This window comes from Acomys minous (genome assembly GCF_964271855.1).
Source record: "Acomys minous genome assembly, chromosome: 1".
In the NCBI taxonomy this organism is placed as follows: Eukaryota; Metazoa; Chordata; class Mammalia; order Rodentia; family Muridae; genus Acomys; species Acomys minous.
Genome location: NC_140483.1, coordinates 28214813 through 28239140, shown reverse-complemented (window position 1 = coordinate 28239140; position 24328 = coordinate 28214813). Strand labels below are relative to the sequence as shown.

At 44.0% G+C, this 24328-nt stretch overlaps 1 protein-coding gene across 3 annotated transcripts in view; it reads right to left on the bottom strand.

The window, feature by feature from the left end:
- Positions 1-2568: 2568 nt before the first annotated feature.
- The window catches only part of LOC311600691 (uncharacterized protein), a 71127-nt gene continuing 49367 nt past the window's right edge, over positions 2569-24328 (bottom strand). For 2 of the 3 annotated variants that reach the window (XR_014780312.1, XR_014780313.1), the window contains exons 2-3: positions 3798-4413; positions 2569-3033 (exon numbers count right to left, since the gene is read on the bottom strand). Coding sequence is in view for 1 of the 3 variants with exons in the window: in XM_084787696.1 (XP_084643822.1) it covers positions 4112-4413 (302 nt within the window). In the remaining 2 variants the exon portion in view is untranslated. Of the gene's footprint in view, positions 3034-3544; positions 4414-24328 lie in introns of those variants that run through there. The other variant, XM_084787696.1, reaches the window with a different exon arrangement.

Below are 24328 nucleotides of genomic sequence, written 5' to 3'. Positions count from 1 at the left end.
TCTAGTAGCCTAGCTACCTCAGACTCAGCCACAAGCCCGCTGCGTTCTTGATCTTGCCATTTTAACTCTTAACATTCACTTACCGCTAACACTCATTTTGTAACAGGGCAATGCAGAGGGTGGATCCTGGAGAAGCTTGCTTGGGTAAAAGTAGGCTTTGGTCCATAAAAGGAGGGGTTGATGGAGAAAAGCAGCAGTGAAACAGGTGGACATCCTCCTCCTTCGATGGTTTTTATCTTCTTGGTGGCTCCAGAAAGCCAAGAAGAATTCAGCCAAGTAGAAAGCATCCTGACTTCAGCAATACAGAAATCAAGCAACCTAGGCTGAATTGGTTTTTTTTCCACTCTAGCTGGTTCAACTCCTGTAGGACAAGTGCTCACATTACCTCATAACACCAACAGAGATCACACAGCTGAAAGGTAAAGAGACCACCCTGAGTAGTTGGTTTTGTCAACTGGATATGATTAAGAAATTCACAGGGAATTGATGAAGCATCTCCCCGAGCCCCTGTCTCTCTATTCCTTTCCTGCTCTCTCTCCCTCCGTGTGTGTGTGTGTGTGTGTGTGTGTGTGTGTGTGTGTGTGTGTGTGTGTGTATGTGTGTGTGTGTGATAGTTTTCAGTGATAATTGGACCATGATGGTCCTTACCTAATCAATAGATTAGTTCCCCTCAATGGATTCACAATATGAAGGCCTCTTCCTCTCTCTCTCTCTCTCTCTCTCTCTCTCTCTCTCTCTCTCTCTCTCTTTCTCTCTCTCTCTCTCTGCTTCCTGGTCCATCATGTTCTAAACTGTTCTGCTTTGCTATGCCCTTCCTGCTAAGATGGACTGGCACCCTTTAAATTGTAAGCCAAGTAAATAATCCCTCCTTAAGTTGCTTATGTGAGGGTCTATGTCCTAGCCCTAAAAAAGTTACTAATACATAGTCCCTCTAGTCAGGCCATTATGAGAACAGTAGGAGGCATTTAAGTGCCCCATGTAGTGACTCTTAGAAGGACAAACTCTGTAGGCATGGATGACTTATCTGTGTCAGAAAGAGAATAAACAGTAAGAAGTGATCTAGGTGCTGTTTTTAAACTCAAATTTATTTGGAGTTCCTTAAGCCTCTGCCTCCCTTCCAATGTCCCAACTCTAGGTAGGAAAGAAAGACAATTAGAAGGGAAAGGGGGCATAGACCTCTTTAGATCTAGTTCTGGCTGGTAAGGGTCACCAGGTTCTTTGGGAAAATGCCTATCTCTGTTGTCAGGATATCTAGCAGTCCGGCAACAGCAAATGGCAAATGCAGAAGGACAAACAAGCTGCCTTCTTCCTCCTCTGTCTCCTCAAAGTTCTCATGCTTTCTTCCCCCACCCCCCACCCTCCACTCCCCCTCCTCTCTCTGGGCTCCAATATTTATACCATCTCAGAGTCCTCAGAATTAAACAATCTTTAGCTGGCAAAGACCATTGCCCCTTTCTGAACCACATGAGGCAGTTATCAGCTATGGATAAACTAAGGCAGTCCCGTATCCCACACTTGGGATTAAAACAGAAACCTGTCTACATAATATAACTGAGTCTTTAAAGAGACCAAAATTTCCACTACAGAATAAATACCCTTGACCTGACAAGAAGAGGCTGGAGGCAGCACTCTAACAGAAGTGTTCTCTACCAAAATGCTTTCAAGCATCCCATTCGGTATTACATCTGGAAATGCCAAGGGAGAGACCCAACTTCCTTGCTCTCCACAAGGAGAGAGACAGAAGGAAATTCAGGAGTCAATTGTTTAGTGGAGATGAGGGTGCAATTGGTAAGATTTAGATATATGTGAGTTGAGGGAAGGACTTCAAAGCAAAGGAAAAAACCAGGCTAAGGTTAGGGGGTCCTCTGGCACCCTCTTACATTAAGGAGTGGACCATACAACATCCTCTCCTCTCCCTGCTCACAATACCCTTTGTGTTAGCCTCTGTGCCACACACTCCCAGTGCTCAGCCTTTTCTAGACTCTCTAAGCCATGACAGGAAATAACTGCCCACAAGTACACTCTATTCTTGTGTGACTCTGGAGTCCCTTAGCATTTGCCAGCACTTTAATTTTAAAATAAGAACAGAGCCATCTGCTTGCATTAGCTACCACAAAGATCTGTTTACCCTTGCCTGATTTGGATGCCCATCCCATGGGCATTACCTGGGGTAGCCAGATGCTGACCCCTGTGGCTTGAATTTGGTGTGTAGCTCATGTTGAAATTTCTCATAATGAGATATTAAGAGATGGGAACCAGTAAATGCCCTTAGAAGGTAATTAGAGCTCTGCCCTCATGACTACACCAATCCACTCTCATGATAAATGGACTGCTGGGTTGCTGGGTTATCTATCTCAGGAGAGGTTGTGCTATAAAAGCCGCTTTGGCTGGTCTTGCATGTTCCATTCTAGTCTCTTTACGATGTGATGACCTATTACACCTGGGGACCCTGACAGCAAGAAGACCCATCACTGGACGAACCACAACAATCCTTTTTTATTTATAAATTAGGCAGCCTGTGGCATTGTATTATTAGTAACAGAGGACTTAGGAAAATACTGCTGGCATTCAAATGTCACAGGTATTATATGATGCTGATGGTGGGAGGAGCCTTTTTCTCAAGGGCTTTAACACTGTTGTCACCATTGCCTTTAGTCTCTTTCTTGACATTTAAGCTTTCGCAACAATTTACCTTTCTCTCCTCTTTGCTTTCTGGAACTTTTTATATGACACTGATGATGTGGGGGAGGAGCCTTTTTCTGAAGGCCTTTAACACTGTTGTCACCATTGCCTTTAGTCTCTTTTCTTGACATTTAAGCTTTCGCAACAATTTACCTTTCTCTCCTCTTTGCTTTCTGGAACTTTGATCTACCACACCCCAGACAGAGGAAATTACCACAACAAGGTGCTGAGACAGGAGCGTGTTTGTGTGTATCCTACAGAATGCAAGTCCATCTCATGGCATCAGCAAACTTCCCAGGAACCCCAGATAGTTCACTGCAAACAGAAGCCCAGAAGTCGATGACTCCGTCCCTGTAAAATGTGACAGGAGGTGACTTTTAATTGAAGATGATAACTGGGAGAATTGGCTAAATCTAAGGGTAAATAAAAAAGGGGGTGTTCAGGTGTCTGAGACAGTGACAGGATTTCCCACGCTTCTCTAAAGTTTTAAACTAGAACAAGACGAATTCTCAGAAATAAAAATAATGCCACAGTTTATCATACCATACAAGTAACTAAAATGTGCTAACCCAGATCTCTTCCACTTCTTAGTAGAGACTGTAAAGATTCACCCCATTAGTATTTTCCATGGTCCACCCTGAGCTCTAGACTTAGAGCTAGCTAAGGCTCCCCGCAATCCCACATGGGATCCCTCACTTCCTAGTTTTCTAACTATTGGTCTATGTGCTCAGATGTTTTAACTTCTACTTCCCCACCTTTAAGATGGAAATAAAAGCAGAGCATACCCTATACAAGGGTGGAAAGAGCACACACAGTGATGTGTGCACAGGCTGGGCCTAACTGACTATAGCACGGGGTATGTGTTAGCTGATATTAGTATTGTTGTTGCTTATATGTCCAGAAGATCACACTCAGTGTGCTCAAAACTTAAAATTGAGTTTACAATTAAAGCTGATCAAAAAAATTAAATTAAAAAAAAACAAAGCTGATTAAAAAAAAGATCACAATTAGATGAATTGTCACCACTCAGAGTGATACTTGTGCATTCCCCTGTAAATTTTTCTAATATTTTAATTAAAATAAATAAAAAACAAATTAGAATTCCTGATGTTAACCTCATAGTGTGACAGAAAAGCATCCCCTGCCTTGCGATTCTACATCACAGCGTGAAAACCTCCGGCTCCTCAGCTGGCTTGTGCACTATGATCTTCACCCTGTGTTTCCTAGCAACAGCTTCCAAGACTTCTGCGAAAGACCTAGGAAGATCATAACAGAAAGCAGCTTTGGCTCATCAAAATCCCAGGATTAAATCCCAGCTCAGCTCATCAGACATGGTGTGAATTTAAATAGATGTCCTGCCCTTCAAAGGCTCAGTTTCCCTGACTGTGGATAATCCTAGAACTCACTTCATGGCCTGCTCTGCACGGTACTACGGGGTTTTCTCAGCGTTCTCAGAGACAGTTAGCTTGGTCTGAGTACTGCCCCCAACATTATCCAGCTCCATGGATGCCAACACAGTAGCTATATCTCCAAGAACCCCCGTGTCCTTATATATGAAGCAAAAGACTGGAATAAGATGACCCGCGTCCTCTCTGGCCCTGGCATGCTCCGTCCGCACTGTGATCCTGGGCCCCAGGTGGTCAGCAGCTATGATTTTATTAAGTTCGCTCTTTCCTCCCCAAGTGTTCTTCGTTTCCTCCGTCAGTTTCTGGCTCTTGATAGCCTCGCAGTCTGTAAGAGAAAGAAAGAAGTATCATTCTTCAACATTTGTTCTAAAAGGTTTTTTTTTTTTAATCTGTATTCCAGAGGGGAAAAAATTGACAATGCCACTTTAAGTAGATCTCAGACCATCTCTGATTTTGGTTTCCACTCCATAATCACAAGAAAGAATAGCCTTCATCCACATGCTCCACACAGCCTCCTGATAAACTGATGAATTATCCTGTTTATAGGCCTTGTCTTTGACAGCTGCAAACCAGGCCTTCCATCACCGTCTCAAGGTGAGCATCGTGGCTGCTCTCTAGGCTCATTCTGCATTGTGCCTTACCTTTTTTGTATGATATTCTACTACTGCTGTAAGTCACTTGGAAGGTAAAGTCTGTGGCCATCTTGCCACACCCATGCCTCAATTATCTCAGCCCCTGCTGGTAGTCAGTGTCAGGGAGCACTTACCTTTTTTTTTTTCAAGGCAGGGTCTCTCTGTACATATCTTGGCTGACCTGGAACTCGCTCAGGAGACCAGGCTAGCCTCAAACTCAAAGATCTGCCTGCTTCTGCCTCCTAAATGCTGGGATTAAAGGTATGTAGCACCATGCTAAGCTTGGGGGATAGTTACTTAATATGAACATTCATTCAACAAAACCTACTAAGCAGTGTCAGGTCGCGAGATATGACAGAGAATGGGACATTCCTGTCTTTGTGGAACAGGATACCAGATGAGTGAGACCTGCTAGACAAATGCAGAATGGGCTAACTATAGCGATCAGCACCAAGAAGAAAATTCACAGCTTGGGATAGTGTCAGAGATACTTTAACATGAAGGAAACTGAAATACAGAGGAAAATCTGAGTGCATCCATTTTGTCACCTTGGTCTGTGGCACAACTCAAACTCCACATGTGTGGCTACTCTGTCACACTGTCCCCTCTCTCAGATCCTGACTAGGATGTGCTCCTCTCCAGCCACACATCGAATCGCACAGCCCGGCTTCCTCCTCTGCCCATCACTTCACAGCACACTACACACAGGTCAAGTCACCTCACTCCCAGATGTCATAGCTCCACCAGTGCCTCCTGTTTCCTCTGCTCATGTTTCCTTCCTTCCCTTCCTTCAACTTCTTGCTCCAATGCTTCACGCCTCACTCACCTCCTTGACAATGAGTTCGGATCCTTGTCCTCCAGCTCATATTTAGCACTGCCACCATTATCCTGAATTTTATTCCCAACCCACATAGCCATCTCATAAGAGAAATGGCTTTACAGTGGCTTCCCTGTGTGACAGGTGTTAATCAACAGGTAACTCCAAGACTCCCCCAACCCACTCCTACTTTATCACTAATTTTAGAAACTTCCTTCCTCATCTGGAGAATCCAGGCCAGGTTTGAGGTCAAGGACTCAGCAGGCTGTAAAAGTCAAATACGCCTGGTGATGCTGTGGAGCCCTGTTCTTTCATAGCTCTGCAGAGAACACACAGACCGCTGAGGTTTCTAGTACTTTCTAAAAGGGTTTGTGGTACTTACACCATTTGTAACCATAGTAACACCTGAAAGGTGGACTTTCCATTGCAGTGACTCAGTGCCACTGTACAATGCTTGGGGGAGGATGTGGGTTAGCTTAAGACTCCACTTTGTTCCAAACTGGACTCCGCAGAATATAAAAACTAATAATGTAACTAATAGGGTAAAGACTAATGATATTGGGGATGAGTATCTATAAACCCTATGTACACTATCAAATAGCACAAATGAACATTTAAATTATACTCTCTCAAACCATGTGGTTTATACTTTCTCAAACCCACATGGTCTTGATTAGGTATGATGTAATGGAGCAATACAAAGTGTCATTAAAACTTTGATATGTATGTAACTTAAAAGTCCTTGACTGTGATAGATTGTTAGCTGCTGAAACTTAGAGAATGCAAACAATTGTAATTGACCTTACTCAGCCATTAAGAAATGAAGTATTTTAAAAGTTGTATCACTAGTCCCAGTCAGTTCAGATTGGCAACTGACAATTCCTATCATTCTAAGGAAGACTGATGATTTAATGACAGTGTAATATCCTCATAAGAAGTAAAAATGACCTGTGCGTCCTATGGTTTTAAGAACAAGTTTTCAGACTTGGAGTTGTGGAATTTCAGTTTGTGTCCACTCACCCCAAATTGTAGTCTTTAGAGTCATGTGTATTGCAAGTTGGATGAGCCAGGGAAATTATTAACAAATAAGTATTTTGTGTGTGTATAGTGGGTGCTTTGTATTGAGAGAAAAGCTTTGAGGTGTGATTAAATCGTAAACTCTAATTCTATGTAGGAGAAACAGGGGGGAAGGTGCCCTTAATTTCTAGCTAAGATGACATAATTTTCAGCTTTTACCCTTAAATTATAATTTCAAGATAATTAGGCATACTATATCTTGTGTTTGATATGCCCCCTCCCAATATTAGGGTTTATTCTTTAATTCCTTTTACTTTGGATATAATAACTTGTACTTCAGATTTCGGTTGCTATCTTGCCAAAATAAGTGTTACTGTGTCCCAAGCTTGATTCCCTTCCCCAATTGTCTTATCTAAAGAAAAACTTAAAATCATACTTCTGAGTCAGAGCCTATATTTTGGTGTAAGACTTGGGATCTCTTTTTACTTCACGTTGAATATAGCTGGGTACCTGAGAAGACCGGTGATAGCCACTGGGTGAGTTCAGTTAGCTAAGGCCTGACCAGTCTTGGACTTCAAACACAAGTGAATTCTTTACCCACTAGTTGGTGTAGGCTCCATCTGGGTTCCTGACTATATTTAAATAGTTGCCTTCAACATTTAAAATAGCACATATTTCTTTCCACAAAAGTGCATTCTGGGAGTTAAGAGCCCACATGGTTAATTTTGTGTGGTCTACTAGCTCATACATCATTTCGATCTTATACTTTGTGTCATCCATCTCACAGATTATAAGACTTTAATAAATGTATATAAGAAAAAAAAACTTCAGTATTGGGGATGGTGAATTGAAGATAAAGAAATTCTTATGGAGAAAATATACACACAGACATACTTCTCTGAAAAAAGATAGACACAGGGAAATGTGGATTGACTGGCCTGTCTGAGATGAGGAGCACACACATCTTCCTCAAGCCTCTCTGCTAGCATAGAGCCCAAAAGAAGGGAGTTGACAGCAACAGTGGTAGTGTGGATGTCACCTAAGTGAAGGCGAGGAAGAAGAAACAAGGGATGGGGGCTGCTTAGCTCCACGCTTAGGACTAAAAGCAGAGAGAAGGACTTCAGAAGAGTTACCAAGCACATCACCCAGGAGTCTGCAGATATTGGCTCATAATGCAGAGAGAATCCAGAAACTACCGCCTCCAGCCACAAGGGATCAGTAAACACAGCTTCACTGATCACCAGCTCACTGCCTCGCTCAGTGCCTGGTCAGGGTCTGTGGTCGATGAGTAAGGCACACGCGTTATCTGAATGTCTGCCACCAAAGTCTGACCTGAAGCGGAAACATCTTTAAGGAATTAAGAATCAAGAGAATGAAACCTCAAATGTATGAGCAGTGAAACTAAATGAATCAAAAATTAAGTAAACAGAAAGCAGAAAGAGAGAAAGTTCCAAGAAACAGGACAGATGTCCAAAAGATCCTGATATATGTTATAATGAGTTTCACATTATTATTATTTCTTGAAGTAAATGCTACACTTATTTTTTCCCCTTCTAACCTTTGGTCCTTCAGTAAAGTCTGCTAGATCCACAAGGATTGTGTATGTACATGTGTGTGTGTGCACGTGTGCACATGCACACATCTGAGTGCATGTACATGCATGAAATCAAATAAAACTAAGTCTTTCCTAACCACACTGACAAGTACGGAATAACAAATGAGTTTGAAGAATTGTCTAGAAATTAAACTGTTTATAGGCAGCAGATGCTCATTATTGCAGACTGTCAAGAAACATAAACCCCTTTATAAAATCACAGAAAACTTCAGAAAGATTTCCACGTAAAATTGGTTTTAACCAGTTCAACTCTAAACCAGCAAGGTGGCTCAGGCCTATAGTCTCAGCACTTAGGAAGCTGAGTCAGGAGGTGTGGCAAAGTTGGGGACTACTCTGAGCTACACAATGAGCTCCAGGACAACCTGTGCTATTCTGTCAGACTGCTCTCTCGCTCTCTCTCTCTCTCTCTCTCTCTCTCTCTCTCTCTCTCTCTCTCTCTCTCTCTCTCTCTCTGTGTGTGTGTGTGTGTGTGTGTGTGTGTGTGTGTGTATGTGTGTGTGAGTGAGTGTGTGTGTGTGTGTGTGTGTGTGTGTGTTGGACACAGACACCAAAACTGATTAAGCAGTCATAGCAAACATTTGAACCACATATGTGCTATTAGCACACTGAAAAGGCACACAGGCAGAATGTTAGGACAGCTGACTAAAATCACTGTTATCTCTGATGGTTTAGGGAACAAGCATGAACTGTGACAGTAGGCATCATGGAGATTGTCATCTCAGTCAGACTGACAAGAAAGCCATGCTTGCTCAGACCCTTTGACACCAGAATCCCCAAAGCCAATGACAGCGCTCAGTCTGTTAGGATCATGAGTGTCTATAATGGTATATGCGATGGTTGATCTTATTGTAAACCATTGACATAGAATGGTCAAAAGGAAGCATCTCTCTTTGTGTCTATAAAGGCATTTTCAGAGATATTTGACTACGGAAGGAAGATCTACTGTGAATGAGCAGCTCCACCCCCATTGGCTGGAATCGTGGTTGGACACAAAGGAAGAAGCAAGTGGGGCATCACCATTCATCTCTCTCAGCTTCCTGACTGAGGACTCAATGTCACCAGTCACCTCACTCTCCTGACACTGTGCTCTCCCTGTCATGGTGGACTTTGTTCCTCTGAATTGTGAGCCAAAATAAACTCTTCATTTCTTAAGTAAATTTGTCAAATACTTTATTACATCAAGGAGAAAAAAAAACTAATTCAATACGGAGCCCAAGAGGAATGATCCCTAACATATCTCACAGTCAATTTCGTGGTTTCTGGGCTGCCAATTTTAGCCAACACTATGACACTTGGATAGCCATGGTTCTTAGCAGGAACTTGGAACAGATCACTTGGAATTGTCCAGGGACAGAGTTTAGAAAGACATAAAGTAGTGCTGCATGCATTGTCTTCCTCTTGAGTCACCATAAAACAAGACCAAACACCACTGAGCTCTTCACAAATCAAAGTATGGTATGGTCAGAACTTCTTCGGGACTGGTTGACTAGAGTGGAGAAAGTTCTAGTCATAAATGACTCATAGGCCTCATGGGCTACATCTATTTCACCCTACTCAATCTTTCAGGACACTATTTCTGTTTTGTAGGAAACTATTATACACAGACTAGTTTTCTCTCCACAGACTAAACACCAGGGCCTTCCTTCAGAATAAAGATTAGGCGTCACCAGTGCAGTGTTCCAAATGGTGCAGCTTTGGAGTCAGATTAAATGTCTGAAATTGACTTTCTAACACTTAGAACTCCCCAAGAGCTAGAAAATGAGAGAGGTAAGGTAGGACAAACACCCAGGCACCCAGCTTCCATCCAGAAGAAGCAGCAACACTGGTCTGACTGCCCGGGACGCCTCAGGCCACACACCAGGCAGAGAGGTAGAAGCCAGAGCTTATAGAACCCTCAACTTCACACCCAGGCTGAGCAGAAGCCCGAGCCCATAGAGGCTGCAACTTCACTCCCTCAATTTGCTGAAACAAATATAATCAGAGCTGAGAAGAGCCTCAACCAGCTCTTTCAGCTCTGATAGAAGCACCAAGCCTTCCTCAAGTTGGCCTCTTTGTTAAGCCAAAAAACGCTAAGTGGAAACCAACAAACACCCTGCAGCTTTGTGGCTGGAAAGAATCTAAGCTAATCTTGCCAATCCTTCTGCTTTACAGATGAGGGAGCTGAGGGCAGGAGCTTGTATCACCCAGGGTTTCAGTCTAGGAAAGACAGAATCGGAGCTACTAGCCAGGTCTCTGGACTCAAGACTAAAGGCTTGAATTAGATCCACAACCTGGCACTCCAGGAATGCTGCAAAGCCAGGACTCTCTACAATTCCCAACAACACATTTAACAATGTGTGTTTCCTCGGGCTGAAAGAGAATCCCCTGGCCTGTCACCAGTGGTTCTGAAACAACAGCCAGATAACATCTGTGAATACTTTTTCAATCTGCTGGGCATTTTACCTCCATCGTTCATTCAGCCCCTCTAATAACCTGATGAGGTGGATACCATTGCTACTCACACTTTACTGGAAAGGAACCTGAGACATCGAACTAAAAATTTTCCCTTGGCCTTAGAGCAAGAGGTCTGTGGTAATAAGATTCAAATATAGGCCATCTTCCTTCGTGACCCAGCACTTGGTCACTGCTATGCTGACAAGACTAACAAAAATACAGTCTAAATTTAACCAAGATAAAAATGGAGTGTGGACCTTTCATTTCTTTATTCACAATTTCCTTTGTTCCCTGGATACTCAACATCTAGGGTTCTGACCCTCTAAACTATATCTATCACCATGGGAGACGGGTCTATAGTCTTGTTCTGTGCTAGCAACCCTCTCAAGCCACCAAGTCAAGATTCTGATGAAGTTGGGAAATTCTAGTGTCTTGAAACCTTGAGCCTCTGTGCAGCTCCAGCTTTGGATCCAGGCCACATCAAGTCTCTGGGATGCAATTAGCGTCTGCCTCTCCTCCCACACTCTGCTCTCTATAGTCTGCAAATGAGAGCTTTAGGGCATGTAAGCAATCCTAAATCCTAAATATTCTCTTAAGAAAGGGGTGGGAGGCGGGGAGCAACCACAAATCAGGCCTGTGTAGGCCTCAGGATGGAAGCTACAAAGGAAATGTTGTGTGAACATTGCTTGGATTAAAGTTTATTGGTTTATTTTAGTCTGTTGTGGGTGGGATTATCAAAATGCTGTGGGTGTCTAATGGTCTTTAGGAGAATCTGTTGCGGTCAGGAATATAACAGCCCTTCCAGGGATCTCTGGATCTGCCCGAGGTCAACTTCTTCCCAAACAAACTTATTTGGGGGAAGGAGGAAAAGAAAGGCTCTTGAAGTGGGGATGTAGAAGAGGACACAGAGAGATACAAGGGTGCTTTGGTCATGATTCTGCGATGTTCTATGGTAGCGACTAAAGACCTCAGGATGAGCAGAAGCAAGGATTGGTAGTAAAGCAAGAGGAAGGATGCATGCGCAGTATAAGTAGAGTGGTATCATTTTTATATCAGGCACAAAAGCAAGTCAGGCAGTTCCCATATACAGCCCCATAGAGCCTCATGCCAGCCGTGTGAGGAAGGCCCTTTAAGGGCCGCCTGGACCGACCTTACATGATGTGCCAGCCAAGGGAGCCAGCGCAGGCTCATATCAAGCCTACATTCAGCTTGCCAAACTACGGTCCCACAGGCCAAAAGTATTGAGTATCTAACTCACACAAAAGTGCTCTAGGAGCTAGCTTGAAGCTCGGGGTATTATTGTCTCACTTACTGACGGAAAACTAAGACTGTAGAGGATGAGCCATTGCTCAGGGTCACCACAGAATATTTTCTGGTGACAAATCAAAGTCTGTATCCTCCCTCGTTTTGTTCCTTCTGCTAGATTGTCACCATATTTGGTGAGTAGGGAGGAAAAGGCAAAGTCAAGAAAACTCAAGTCTAATGCGCTGAGCATCACTGCAAGTGCCTAGTGACATAGTCTGAAACAATCAGAAAGTTCCAGAACAATGCTAATTATGAGAAAGCACAATAGAGGGCAGATATGTACAGTCCCCTCTGTCGTCACCTATTAACACTAGTCAGCTATGTAACAATCAAAAACCTCTGTCTTCAACAAAGATAGGAAGAAGACGACAGCCCTGTGCTTACAGAGCTTGTAACTGATAGCTCCAACAGACAGGTGGAAAACTGAAAATCAAGCAGCTCAAAGTGGAGTCCATCAGATTGTTTGTGTTAGAGAGGGATGGGGAAACTCCACAGAGATACCCTAGAACTTGAACTTGGCCTTTAGAGTTAAGAAAGAAAACTCTCTCTGTGGTAGAGAAGTAAGCATCCAGCCTCAGCCCTGTAAGCGCCATCACTGTGCTGAGCAGTGCTGTGAGCTGGGTAGAGATGACTGTGTCTCGCCTCAGTCTATGCTGGGCTTTCCAGCTGGAAAGACCCAGGTCACTACTCCAACCCCCAACCCCACCTACAATCTCTCTGCTGCTGAAGGTGTTACAGGACAAACAGAAAGGAAAATGGCTGTAGAGAGTTAAAATGAGCTATGACTTAACACATTGGACTTCCTAGGAACTGGAGCACCCTCTCTTTTTATTTTTTATTTTTCTCAAGCCAGGGTTTCTCTGTGTAGAACTGGCTGAACTGGAACTCACTATGGAGACCAGGCTGGCCTTGAACTCAGACACCCACCTGCCTCTGCCTCTCGAGTGCTGGGATTAAAGGTATGTGCCACCATGCCAGACTTCAGCATCTCACTGTCTTGGGGGTGGTAGTGGAAAATGCCAGTTCTTCCTCTGAAGTGACTCGGGCATAGCTATGGTGTTGTGGTAAGGAGCCCAGGCCAGTTCTTTGCTGGGTATATTTGAGAGGCTCGTTTCTGCTGGAAGATAATAGCCAGATGGCACTCCAAAAGCTAACGTTGGGCCTCACAGGGACTATGGCAAGTCTTTTAATGTCCTCTCTTCTTACTTCGTTTGGTTTTGGTTTTTGTTTTTTGGAGACAGGGTTTCTCTGTGTAGCCTTGGCTGTCCTGGACTTGCTTTGTAGACCACACTGACCTCAAGCTCACAGCAATCTGCCTGCCTTTGCCTTCCGAGTGCTGGGAATAAAGGCATGCGCCACCACACCTGGGTTAATGTCCTCTCTTATCCTGCCCTACAGGGAAGGGAGAATAAGCGACAAGCGCACCCCAACACGCACATTTCTCATTCCATCCTTCTGCAGCGATGTTCAGGAAGGGTTTGCCTGTCCTGATCAGGCAGTATATACTTCACTAAGGTCACATGAGGCCTAAGGAACAAAGGCAGAAGTTTAATGCAACTCTCCGTTTAATAAGACAGCTCAGCATGTTGGTAAAGAACACAGAGGCAGGTATCTGGCTGCCATGGTTTTAGGTCTGGTCTTGCTGGCTGTGAGACTCTGAGAATCTCTTTAAACTAATCATTACCTCAGTTTCTTCAACTGGAATGTGCAGATCTATAATAGTAAGGACTATATGTGCTACTGGAGAAACCCACCTAAAGTTATACCTGACGTATAGAAAGTGTTGTATAAAAAGAACAATGCCTCCATGTACTAAAACAAGCAATTTTTTTAAAATCTGAAAACTGGGAAACTGTGGAATCAGAAGGTTTTTGGGAGGCTGGAGAGATGGCCATGCAAGCACGAGGACCAGATTTTGATCTCCATCACCCAAAATGTCCTGGATAGTTTTTATTGTCGACTTAACACAACCTAGAGTCACCTTGGAATAAGAAATCTTAGTTGAATCATTATCTCAATAAAACTCACCTGTGGACATGTCTGCGAGATATTTTCTCACCATTGTTAATTGTTATAGGAGGGCACAACCCACTATGGGCCGTACCAACCCTAGGTAGATGGTCCTGGGCTATATATGAAAGGTAGCTGAGCAGAAGACAGAGAGATAGGCACTAAGCATGTTCTTCCATGGTTTCTGCTTCAGGTCTGTGACCTGGAAGTATAAACCAAATAAACACTTTTCTCTCCTAAGTTGATTTTGATCAGCATTTTATCACAGCAACAGAAAAGAAAGTGGAACACTATGTTAAAAAAAGAATGATGTGGCAGCATCCTGTAATCCTAGTACTAATGTGGAAGCATCCTATAATCCCAGCACTGGTAAAGCAAAGACAGGAGGATCATCAAGGCCTGTTGACCCGCCAGTCTAGCCAAATCAGTGAGTGACAGATCAGTGAAAGGTTATGCGTTAAAATAGAGAATAATTGAGAAAAACACGAAATATGAATGGCTTCCACACATTCAAGCACACACATGCACATACACATACACTGAGCATACACACAATAGAGAAAACAAAAAAAGAAACCACGCTAGAAAAATCATTCACTTATCTTTCCGCCATGCCTACAACCTTGCACCTTACCTATGTGAATGTCACTATAGGAAACAGGCCATAGACAACCCAGTCCTTGAAACACCTGGAAGCTTCTCAGTGGGTGATAGGCAAATAGTCAGAAACACAGATGGGCAGACAAGAGGAATAGATGGTGAAATAATCCAGGTAAACAGGCTTCTAAAAAATGCTCTAATCATGAGTAGAGGTTCCCCTGCTAACAACAAGGCCACTTAAGTTGGGCGTTTATGGCTCCTTTGCTCCATTCTTCCCCAGAGTTGAACAAATGAGGCATCATTTGCCTGCAACTCACATTCAAAGTCTGCAAAGATGTGAGCAGCTGTCACAGAATGGGCATCCTGAGCACTGAGCTGCCAATTTTATATTCAGCATCAATAGGCTCCACCCCCAGGAGGAAGAGCACTTGATAGCCATTGAGAACATAATCGTGGCTCATGGTTACATGTAATTCCTGATTCAGTTATAGAGAGACATTTGAAGGCTGCAATGACAGTGATGGTAGGACATTACTCTGATTGTTGGGGATTCACCCTGGGGTATCGGAAAGAAATAGAAACTTGAGGTCAGAGGTCAGGGGCTGGTACTCTGGAGCACCACTGTCCATCCATGTGACTTACACAACTCATTCACCATCCTCAGCGTCACCTACAAAATGAAGATAGCACTTTTATTTTCCACCATTGCTTAATAAACAATTTACCTGATCTTTGTCCACTGGTTGCTGGGAAAGAGTCTTATAAATCTCTAGAGTTATCTAAAGGTCATCTTCCCATTAGGCCCCTGAACCATGCCAGAGCCCATGCTGAAAAGATGACTCAGGAAGAGGGTACTGGTACCAGCAAGGCTAGCCATGTGATTAACTTTGAACTGCTGTTATCATTTTGAACTTATGACTCTAGAAATCACATTCAGCTATGAGGCCAGTGAGTCAACCAACCATTCCTGTCTAGTGAAACCTCAGTAGAAATCCTAAACTGAGGCTCGGATGAGCTTCCTGATGACAAGTGCTCTCTGACTCCATCGTGAGGGAACACTGGAAGCATTGTGTCTTGACCCCACCCCCCATTCACCACCCACCCAAGACTGAGAAAGAACACTCCAGTTTGAGAGGACAACGATAAAAGGGCACAAATGCAGAAGCTCACAGGCATCCATGGAGAGGAACCCTCATACAAACAGGTGTCACAGCAGGCCAGAAAGATGCCTCGAAGCCAAATGACCCAGGTGAAATGAAAGCATCTGTAGCACCCCATAGGCAAAAGGGAACTGATGAACAACTTGGAGTGATCCAATGTACAAGCTCATGTATACACTGCGTGGTAGTCTTCTAAGAAAGGAAATCTTGTTAAAAAGATTGAGATCACTGCCCAGCTCCCTTGTTTTAGAGATACAAGCAAAGACCTAGGGTGATGCGCCTAAGTTCACCACATGGACTCAGCCATTCAGGGGCAGCACCACAGACTTCTAACTCGATATCACCACTCCCCGCAGGTGCTTTCTCTCACAGTTTCAGATTCCAGTAAATAAGAAGCTAAAAGCCTGCCTTTCGGAATGTCAGGATGTCCCTAGTCTCTCCTCTGGCTATTCACTCCTGAAACAGCAATACACAGGACAACAGCACAAGATGATAGGGGACAAGAGGAGGCTGGAAGGCATTGCTCACGGAGAAAGAATCCAGTTTAACAAAACTGAGCCCACTCTACTGGCTCCAATGACACCAGCCAGCAGCAGAGTTGAATGATGCTGCAAAGAAATCCAGTGTCTGCAGGGTGTCAACTAAAAATAGCGACAGGGCTGTTCAACAAAAACCATGAGCCATATCCTCCTGGAGCAGCTGGATTGTGTGACAGGTGAAGTCAAACACTGCATTCCTCTGCGCTGAGAAGAGACTGAACTTGAACTGTGTGCTACAATACCCTAGGGGACAGAACTTATTCTCTGTCTCTGTCTCCGTCTCTCTGTCTCTGTCTGTCTGTCTGTCTGTCTGTCTGTCTGTCTGTCTGTCTCTCTCTCTCTCTCTCTCTCTCTCTCTCTCTCTCTCTGATTTTCCTCTCTCTCCTCTGTGTCTGTCTGTCTCTGTTTCTCCATCTCTCTCTGTCTTTTTGTGTGTCTCTGTGTATAGGTCTCTGTCTCTCCCTCCCTCCCTTCCTTCTCCTCTCTCCCTTTCTCCTTCCCTACCCCTTCCCTCCGTGTCTCTCTCTCTCCCCCTCTGTTTCTCTCTGTGTCTCTCTCTCAGTCTTTCTCTGTCTCTCTCTCTCTGTCTCTGTCTCTCTCTCTCTCTCTGTCTCTCTCTCTCCCTCACTCCTCCTCCCCACCTTTTCCTTTCCCTTCCCTTCCCCCTCCCTCTCAGCAGTGCTGAACGTCAAACCCAAGCCCTCACTCATGCTAGGTAAACTCTTTACTATAAACTACAACTACAACCCCAGCTCTTCCCCCCCCCCCTGCTGCACCTCTACTCCACTCTCCCCTACATTTTATTGGTCTTTCTACAACACCTAAATTCATTGATCCTATTGCATTGGAAATTCCTGAAGGGCCTTTGACTTGTAAAGGACAGCCAGGGAGCCAAGAACCTGGAATTTGCCTTCCCCACCACCTCCTTTTCCAACACAGGAGACTCCCCAAACAAAAAGGTAAAGCCATGCTGGCTTTAGTGAAGAGAGATACTGATTTGATGACATCTGAGGTTTTTGCTTTTTGTTTTGGTTTGGTTTGGTGTTTTTTGAGATTGGTTGGTTGGTTGGTTGGTTGGTTGGTTGGTTGGTTAGTTTTTTGAGACAGGATTTCTCTGCATAGCCTTGGCTGTCCTGGGGTCACTTTGTAGACCAGGCTGGCCTCCAACTCACAGTGATCCACCTGCCTCTGCCTCCCAAGTGCTTGGATTAAAGGCCTGTGCCGCCACACCCTGCCTGCCATCTGGGTTTTATTATCATTCTTTAAAGGCCATACATAACAGGTCAATGCATATTTTCATGAGAAAAAGATCGAGTCTTATGACCAAGTTCAGAGTAGAGTCGTTAAGTGACCCACCTTGGTTTGGGAGACCCTGTGGTGAATGTCACAAGCCAGTACAGGATGGAGAAGCAGTCTTCTACAAGGTTTCAGATTCACAGCCTTGCACTCAGCTTAAAGGAGCCTCCCACATTCCCCTCTACACCACAACTTGTTTTGTAGTTTATTTTTCTTATGTATCCATGTAAACCCATATGGATAGACCATCCAATCTACAGGATTGCATCACTTAACAGAGATCAGAGACATAACATGGGATACCACTTTAGGGTAAAGTTGCTTTTAAGTAAATAGAAGAAACACAGTAAAATGATAAAAGTAAATGCATGATCCAAAATCAAATGTCTCACACTACACAATAATTGCCTACATTGGATCCGTGTAACTGCCAGCCTCACCACTTATGCTTGAGTGATGGGTTGCAAGACAACACTTGGTGACAAGACCCTCTGAGGTCATTATAATCTTATGGAGCACCCTCCTACATGCAGTTACATCCCTGACCAAATGCCATCATGTGGCATGTCGCCATGGTTACAGCCAGCTATTGCAGGTTAAGAATGTCCCTTTCAGAGCAGTTTGTGTACTAGGGAGGCTCTGATGGAGAAGACCAAATTTTCCTTTGTAAATGGTTATCAATTGGAGACAGCTTCTGGATTAGAGATGGGAGCATGTGTCCATTTTTTTCCTTTCAGCTCTAGGACCCTATCTGGTGTAGACCCATGCAGGCTCTGTGCATACTGCCTCAGTTTCTGCAAATTCATATGTCCATTGGTCCTGTTGTGACTAGAAGGCCTTGTTTCCCTGGTGTCCTGTATCCCTTCTGGCTCTTACACTTTTCCTGCTTCCTCTTCCACAAAGTTCCCTGAGCCCTAAGGGGTAGGAGAGGTGGATTTAATGGAGACATCCCATTTAGGGCTGAGCGGTCCAATGTCTGCCACTCTCTGCCTATTGTCTGGCTGTGGCTCGATGTATTTGTTCCCATCTGATGCAAGAAAAAGCTGTTCTGACAATGGCTGGGTAAGGTACTGATCTGTGAGTATAAAAGAATGTCATCATATTGTTACATTCCCTTAGCAGAACAGGCATTGTGTTTTCCCCTAAGCCTGGGATATCTAGTCTTGGGTTTTTGCTCACCCAAGCAGTGTCAGGTACAGGTTCCATTCCATGGAGTTCGATTAAAAAGGCAGTTGCTGTCCTCAAGCATGTTGAAAGGGGATAGAAAGGATTCTGGGATAGTACCAGGTATTCGAGTTCCATCCAGGAAGATGTGAGGAGGACAGACACATGGTACCTGAGCACAGGTAACCACACATGTGGCAGAATGCAGATTAGTATAAGTGGGTTACTTTACGTTATGAGCTAGTCAGAGAAGAGCCCAGCTGTACGGCCTAGTTATTTATAAATATATGTTGGGTCTCATGAGTCATTATTCTGGGAGCTTGGGGACAGGACGAAAAAACACAATGGTGGTGTGCAGAGTACCTTCTGGTACCAAGAACACTAGCCAGGACAGGTAAAGGCTCTACTCTTAAGCATAAGCCGTACGCTGAGCCATAGATGTCAACAGAAAATGAACTCAAAGGCATATTTGGAGGTTTCTTGGCTCATTATGTCGTGTCAGGGCTTTCTCTTTTTTCTTTTGCTAATTTTATCTTTTTCACTTTTCATTTTTGCTTTTATTCTCTATTCATTTTTCCTGTTATTTTAACCCAACAGGTCCTTTGCATATATATTATGGCTTCTAGTTTTCTCTTTTTATGGGTTTCCTCGATATGCAAATGATTGAGTCTTCTCTCTCTCTCTCTCTCTCTCTCTCTCTCTCTCTCTCTCTCTCTCTCTCCATGTATGTGTGTGTGTGTGTGTGTGTGTGTGTGTGTGTGTGTGTGTGTGTGCGTATGTGTGTGTACCTTGTACCTTCTCTTGGGCTGTTTTCCTTTTATTTATTTGTTTTGTCCTATTGTGATGTGTTTGTTTTTGTTTTGTCTTATTATATATTTTTTATTATTATCCCTTAGAAGCCTATTTGCTATTTACTGAGAGATAGGAAGGGGTGAATCAGAAGGGAAGGGAAGTGGGGAGGAACTTAGAGGACAAAAGAAAGAGGAAATTGTAATCAGGATACATTATGTGAAAAAAAAACTATAAAAGAAAAACAAAAGAATATATTTTTAGTCCTGCAGGTAGAGAATTTCCAATTTGTTCTTAAAAGGTAGGCAGGAAGTCATAATGAGTCTTTTCTTAGGGTTTTCCTATCAGGATTGTCTCTATTTTATTTTATCTAAAAAGAAGTAGGTGGTTCCCTGGGCTTGTACAACATACAGCATCAATGTATGTGTTCAAGAAACAATTCTTGTGTCATCTACTGTTTCAATCACCAGGGATCAAACAATGAAATCAAGGCCTTTCTGTCCTCAAGCCTAAACCACAGAAATGAAAATCAGTAAAGAGTTTTCAGGGCGAGCAAGCAGACAGACGCTGATTGTTAAGTAGTGGTAAGCCCTGTGTAGAGACCAGATTAGCAGAGAGTGAGGAATGTAGGCTGTTATTGTCAGCCTCAGTTCCATTGCACGCTCTCCTAAGGACTGAGCTGAGCCATCATCAAATAAATCAAGAGCACAAGCCCTCAATCGTGAGGACTCTTCCTGTCTATACGAGCAGCATCTTCAAACAGGCATTGGACCGGTTTTGAAAGGAGACCCAAGGTTTTCACTGTGACATAATGAACCTACATAGCATCCTATAAGGACCCGATAAACACTTATCTGCATGGAAATGCCATGTTAAATACCTGCTAGATTAACTCTTTCTTATTGTCCTCACGAAACAGCTCTAATCACTCCAGTACCACATTCCTCTAGAGAAACAAACACCGTGAGGATAAATCGGCGAGATGCTCTTTTACAGTATCTCTCCGCAAACCTGAGCAAAGTTAATTGGAAGCACATGGTGCAGACAGCCCCACTAACCAGGGAGGAGAGACCTGTGTCAGAAAACACTGGGGTTTATTATTATAATTATTATTCTTTTATCTTATTTTTTTTATACATCTTGCTGGGAGAAACCCCTGTATCATGCCATCTGTTTGAAATCCAAAACTAATTACATTAAGAAGCAGACACAGAGTCTGGCAAGAGTGTAGCAGGTTAGAGAGCTTGCTGCCAAGCTGACCTCCATGGTGGAAAGAAACAACTGCTGAGAGTTCTCTTCTGCCCTCTAGATGCATACTGTGGCTCATGTTATGTACACACACACACACACACACACACACACACACACACAAATACATACATACACACATACATACATATTTCTAAAGATGTAAATACATAGATTTTTTTTTAAGCAGTGGCATGCTCAAGTTTCTTAGCTATTGTGGGTAAAGAGAAACAATACCTCAGGGTGTGATGCCTACCTGAGCAGCCTGCTATTGCTCTAGCAGAGACTAGTGTTTTTAAAAGAAAATGTTGCTTTTTTGTCTAAGTAACCAAAAGAAGTGTTTTTCTATATCTAGTTCTGGGCACATTACAAGCACACGGAAGGTAGACATGAAATCTGCAGCTGTTGAAAATGTTGCCTGGCCAGCATAGTCTTTCTCTGCAGCGTCCGGGGTAAACGGGCCTCCTACCCTGCAAAACTGCTCACTTTTCCCAGAGCAGAAGTCTAATCCTTCTGTGGGAAAGCCCAGTAATCTCAAGTTTGGAGAGCAAAGCAATTTCCCTGACTGAACGCAAAGGCATTTGCTCTGTGAGATTGGGTTCTTCTGTAATAGGGTTTGAAGCAGGAAGAGAAGGATTTATAGCCAAACCATGACCAGTAAAATTATAAAGGGAACGGCCTCTACTGAAAATGCCAAACAAACAGTCTTTCTGGGTCACGGTCCCTCTGGTGCTTCTGAAATGGCCTTTCTCAGAAACCTGAGAAGCTGAAAGTTGCACTTAAACAACTTTGCCTAAGCCAAGGCACAAAATCTGAACTGTTTATGAAGAAGCCATAGCAAGAGTAATACATGCAGTCTCCTAAAGGCGGCTATTTCTGTGCTGTTTTCCTTCCTTTTTCAAGTCACCTATGAAAACGTGGAGATTTGTTGTTGAAGAAGAAGATGAGTGAAGATTCACTGGGTGTCTGAATCACTTTTTTTTAACCATGCTATGACAAAATACCTGACCTATGGGAGGAGCCATAGAATTGCCCGCAGCTTCAGTGATTTCAGTCCACGCCCCTTAGCTCCTGAGTAGCTGGGCCCATAGCGAGCCAGAGCACCTTAGAGGAAGTAGAGGACAATCCCAGCCAGCAACACAACCCCCAGGGACCCCAAGGACACTTCCCAGTGCTTCTTCTACCTTTAGCTCATTTCCTTAAGTTCCCACCTGCTCTCCCCCACCCCTCCTCCTCTCCCCCTCCCCCTCCTCCTCTCCCCCTCCTCCTCCTCCTCTCCCCCTCCCCCTCCTCTCCTCACCCCTCCACCCCTCCTCCTCTCCCCCTCCTCCTCTCCCCCTCCTCCTCTCCCCCTCCCCCTCCTCTCCCCCTCCCCCTCCCCCTCCTCTCCTCACCCCTCCACCCCTCCTCCTCTCCCCCTCCCCCTCCTCTCCCCCTCCCCCTCCCCCTCCTCTCCTCACCCCTCCACCCCTCCTCCTCTCCCCCTCCTCCTCTCCCCCTCCTCCTCTCCCCCTCCTCCTCTCCCCCTCCCCCTCCTCTCCCCCTCCCCCTCCCCCCAACCCCACCACAGCACCTCCAGCTGAGGACCAAGCATTCAATCAGCCTGTCGGAGCCGCGGAAAGTCAACCCTCACACCACCACGCACATTGTACTTGACACAACCCAGAGCAAAAACAAGAGGAGATAAATTGTTTTCTTTTCCCTGAGCCGTGGGAAATGAGAGCCCGCTGGCAACAGCAGGGACGCTGACTAGGTTTCTGTGAATGTTTCATTTCTCTTGGAAACCATGGAACCCACAGTGATTTAGTGTCTGACTTTCATGGACAAGGCCGTTTTCCAGGATCTAATCTCCAAGAGGCGCTAAATCAAGAGAAGACTCACCTGGTTATAAAAAGCCCGAACGGCAAATGCTCCCTGAAAGAAACACTTCACCTACTTGCTCACACACATAGGAGCATGAGGAACGCACGTAAGTGCAATGTATTAAGAGTCCTCAGGAAACTGCTTTAATGAATAGAGATCATTTATAAGTAGGCATTATTATCGTGCTAAATACTTGAAAACACGTTTCTCTTAAAGTCGCCGTTACTCCATCCTGCCTTCCCCAGTACTGTCTTAAATTATGTAACAGCTTAAACAGCTGTAATCCCTGATCCAAAGAGCTAGATGTGTTATCACTAACAGTCTGAATCTCTTCTTCCTGCTCACCAAAGATATACAAAGAAGACAAAAAGCATGCTAGAGAGAGGGCTCTATCTGGAAAGAAGAGACAGAAGGGAGAAATAATGTAGTTTAAATTTTTTTGGTTTTTCAAGACAGGGTTTCTCTGTGTAGCCTTGGCTGTCCTGGACTCACTTTGTAGACCAGACGAGCCTCAAACTCACAGAGATCTGCCTGCCTCTGCCTCCCAAGTGCTGGGATTAAAGGTGTGTGCCACCATGCCCGCCTCTAGTTTAATTTTTTTTTTTTAAGAAAAACGAAAGTCAGAAGACCTGTGCATCTAATTGACCTCACTTGGCAAGTGATCAAATGAAGAGCCGCCTTACCCATTAAGTCAGAAGCCTAATTAACATAGAAATAGCTTAAATTGCCCTTTGGGTACTATGACAAAACAGTCATAATATTATTTTCCCTCCCATTTTTTTTTATTCCAGAAAGTTCTTGACCTCATTTGAGCAACTTAGCACTACAGGAACATCAACATTCATGACCCCAAAACTAAATTTCCACTATCATTGGCCAAGGAATTTCTATGATTTCTTTCAACACTAAATATAGAAATTAGATTTATGTTACCATTTGGATTATTTTTTTCTATTTTTCATTTGTACTAAGCCTTAAAACCACTTTAAATGCCTCTTAATATTTTATGAGCAGCATTTAGTGCCTGAGAGTGCTGTCTTAGGTGTTCATGCAGCTGACCTGACCTGGATTCTAGAACTGTCCCAGCCTGACTCTCCAAGCGCATTTTTGCAAATGGCCACCTTGAGTGTCGTTTTCTACGCCTTTTCTTCCTTTGGTATCAGAACGACAGATCGGGTCCAGCATAACTCACTACCAAGGCAAGGGATTGGGTGGATGTTAAAGGGAAGGAACATCATCCCAGAAAAGCCCCTCGTCCTTCGCATTTACAAAAATTCTTTATATGGTTGAACCAACTGAGACAATCTAGGGTAGCAATGTACGGCTCAGAGACGAGACTGGCACTCCGTACTCTGCAGTAGTGTGTTTCATTTGCTTTAAACCTGGAAGTGGTGGTGGTTGTTGTTGTAGTTGCTATTGTTGTTGTTGTTGTTTTCATGCTTTTAAAGGAAAATAATGATACAGATAAAGAGGAGACAAACGTTCCTGGAAGAGAGTAGCAACTACTGAAATGGAAGAAAGCGAGCTGCATGCACTGACGTCCTGTGATGCCAACAGCAGCCATTCTCTGTCCACAAGTGATGGAAAGGCTGGGATGAATGGAGGGGCACTGTGTGCGCTGGTGACAGACAGGAAATGGACTATCTAGACTGGTGCCTTGTGATCCTGAAACCTCGGTACGTCCATAAAATCACAAGCGATTTGTATTAGGAATAGGACCACAGCCAAGAGCCCATGAGATGACCTCAGATT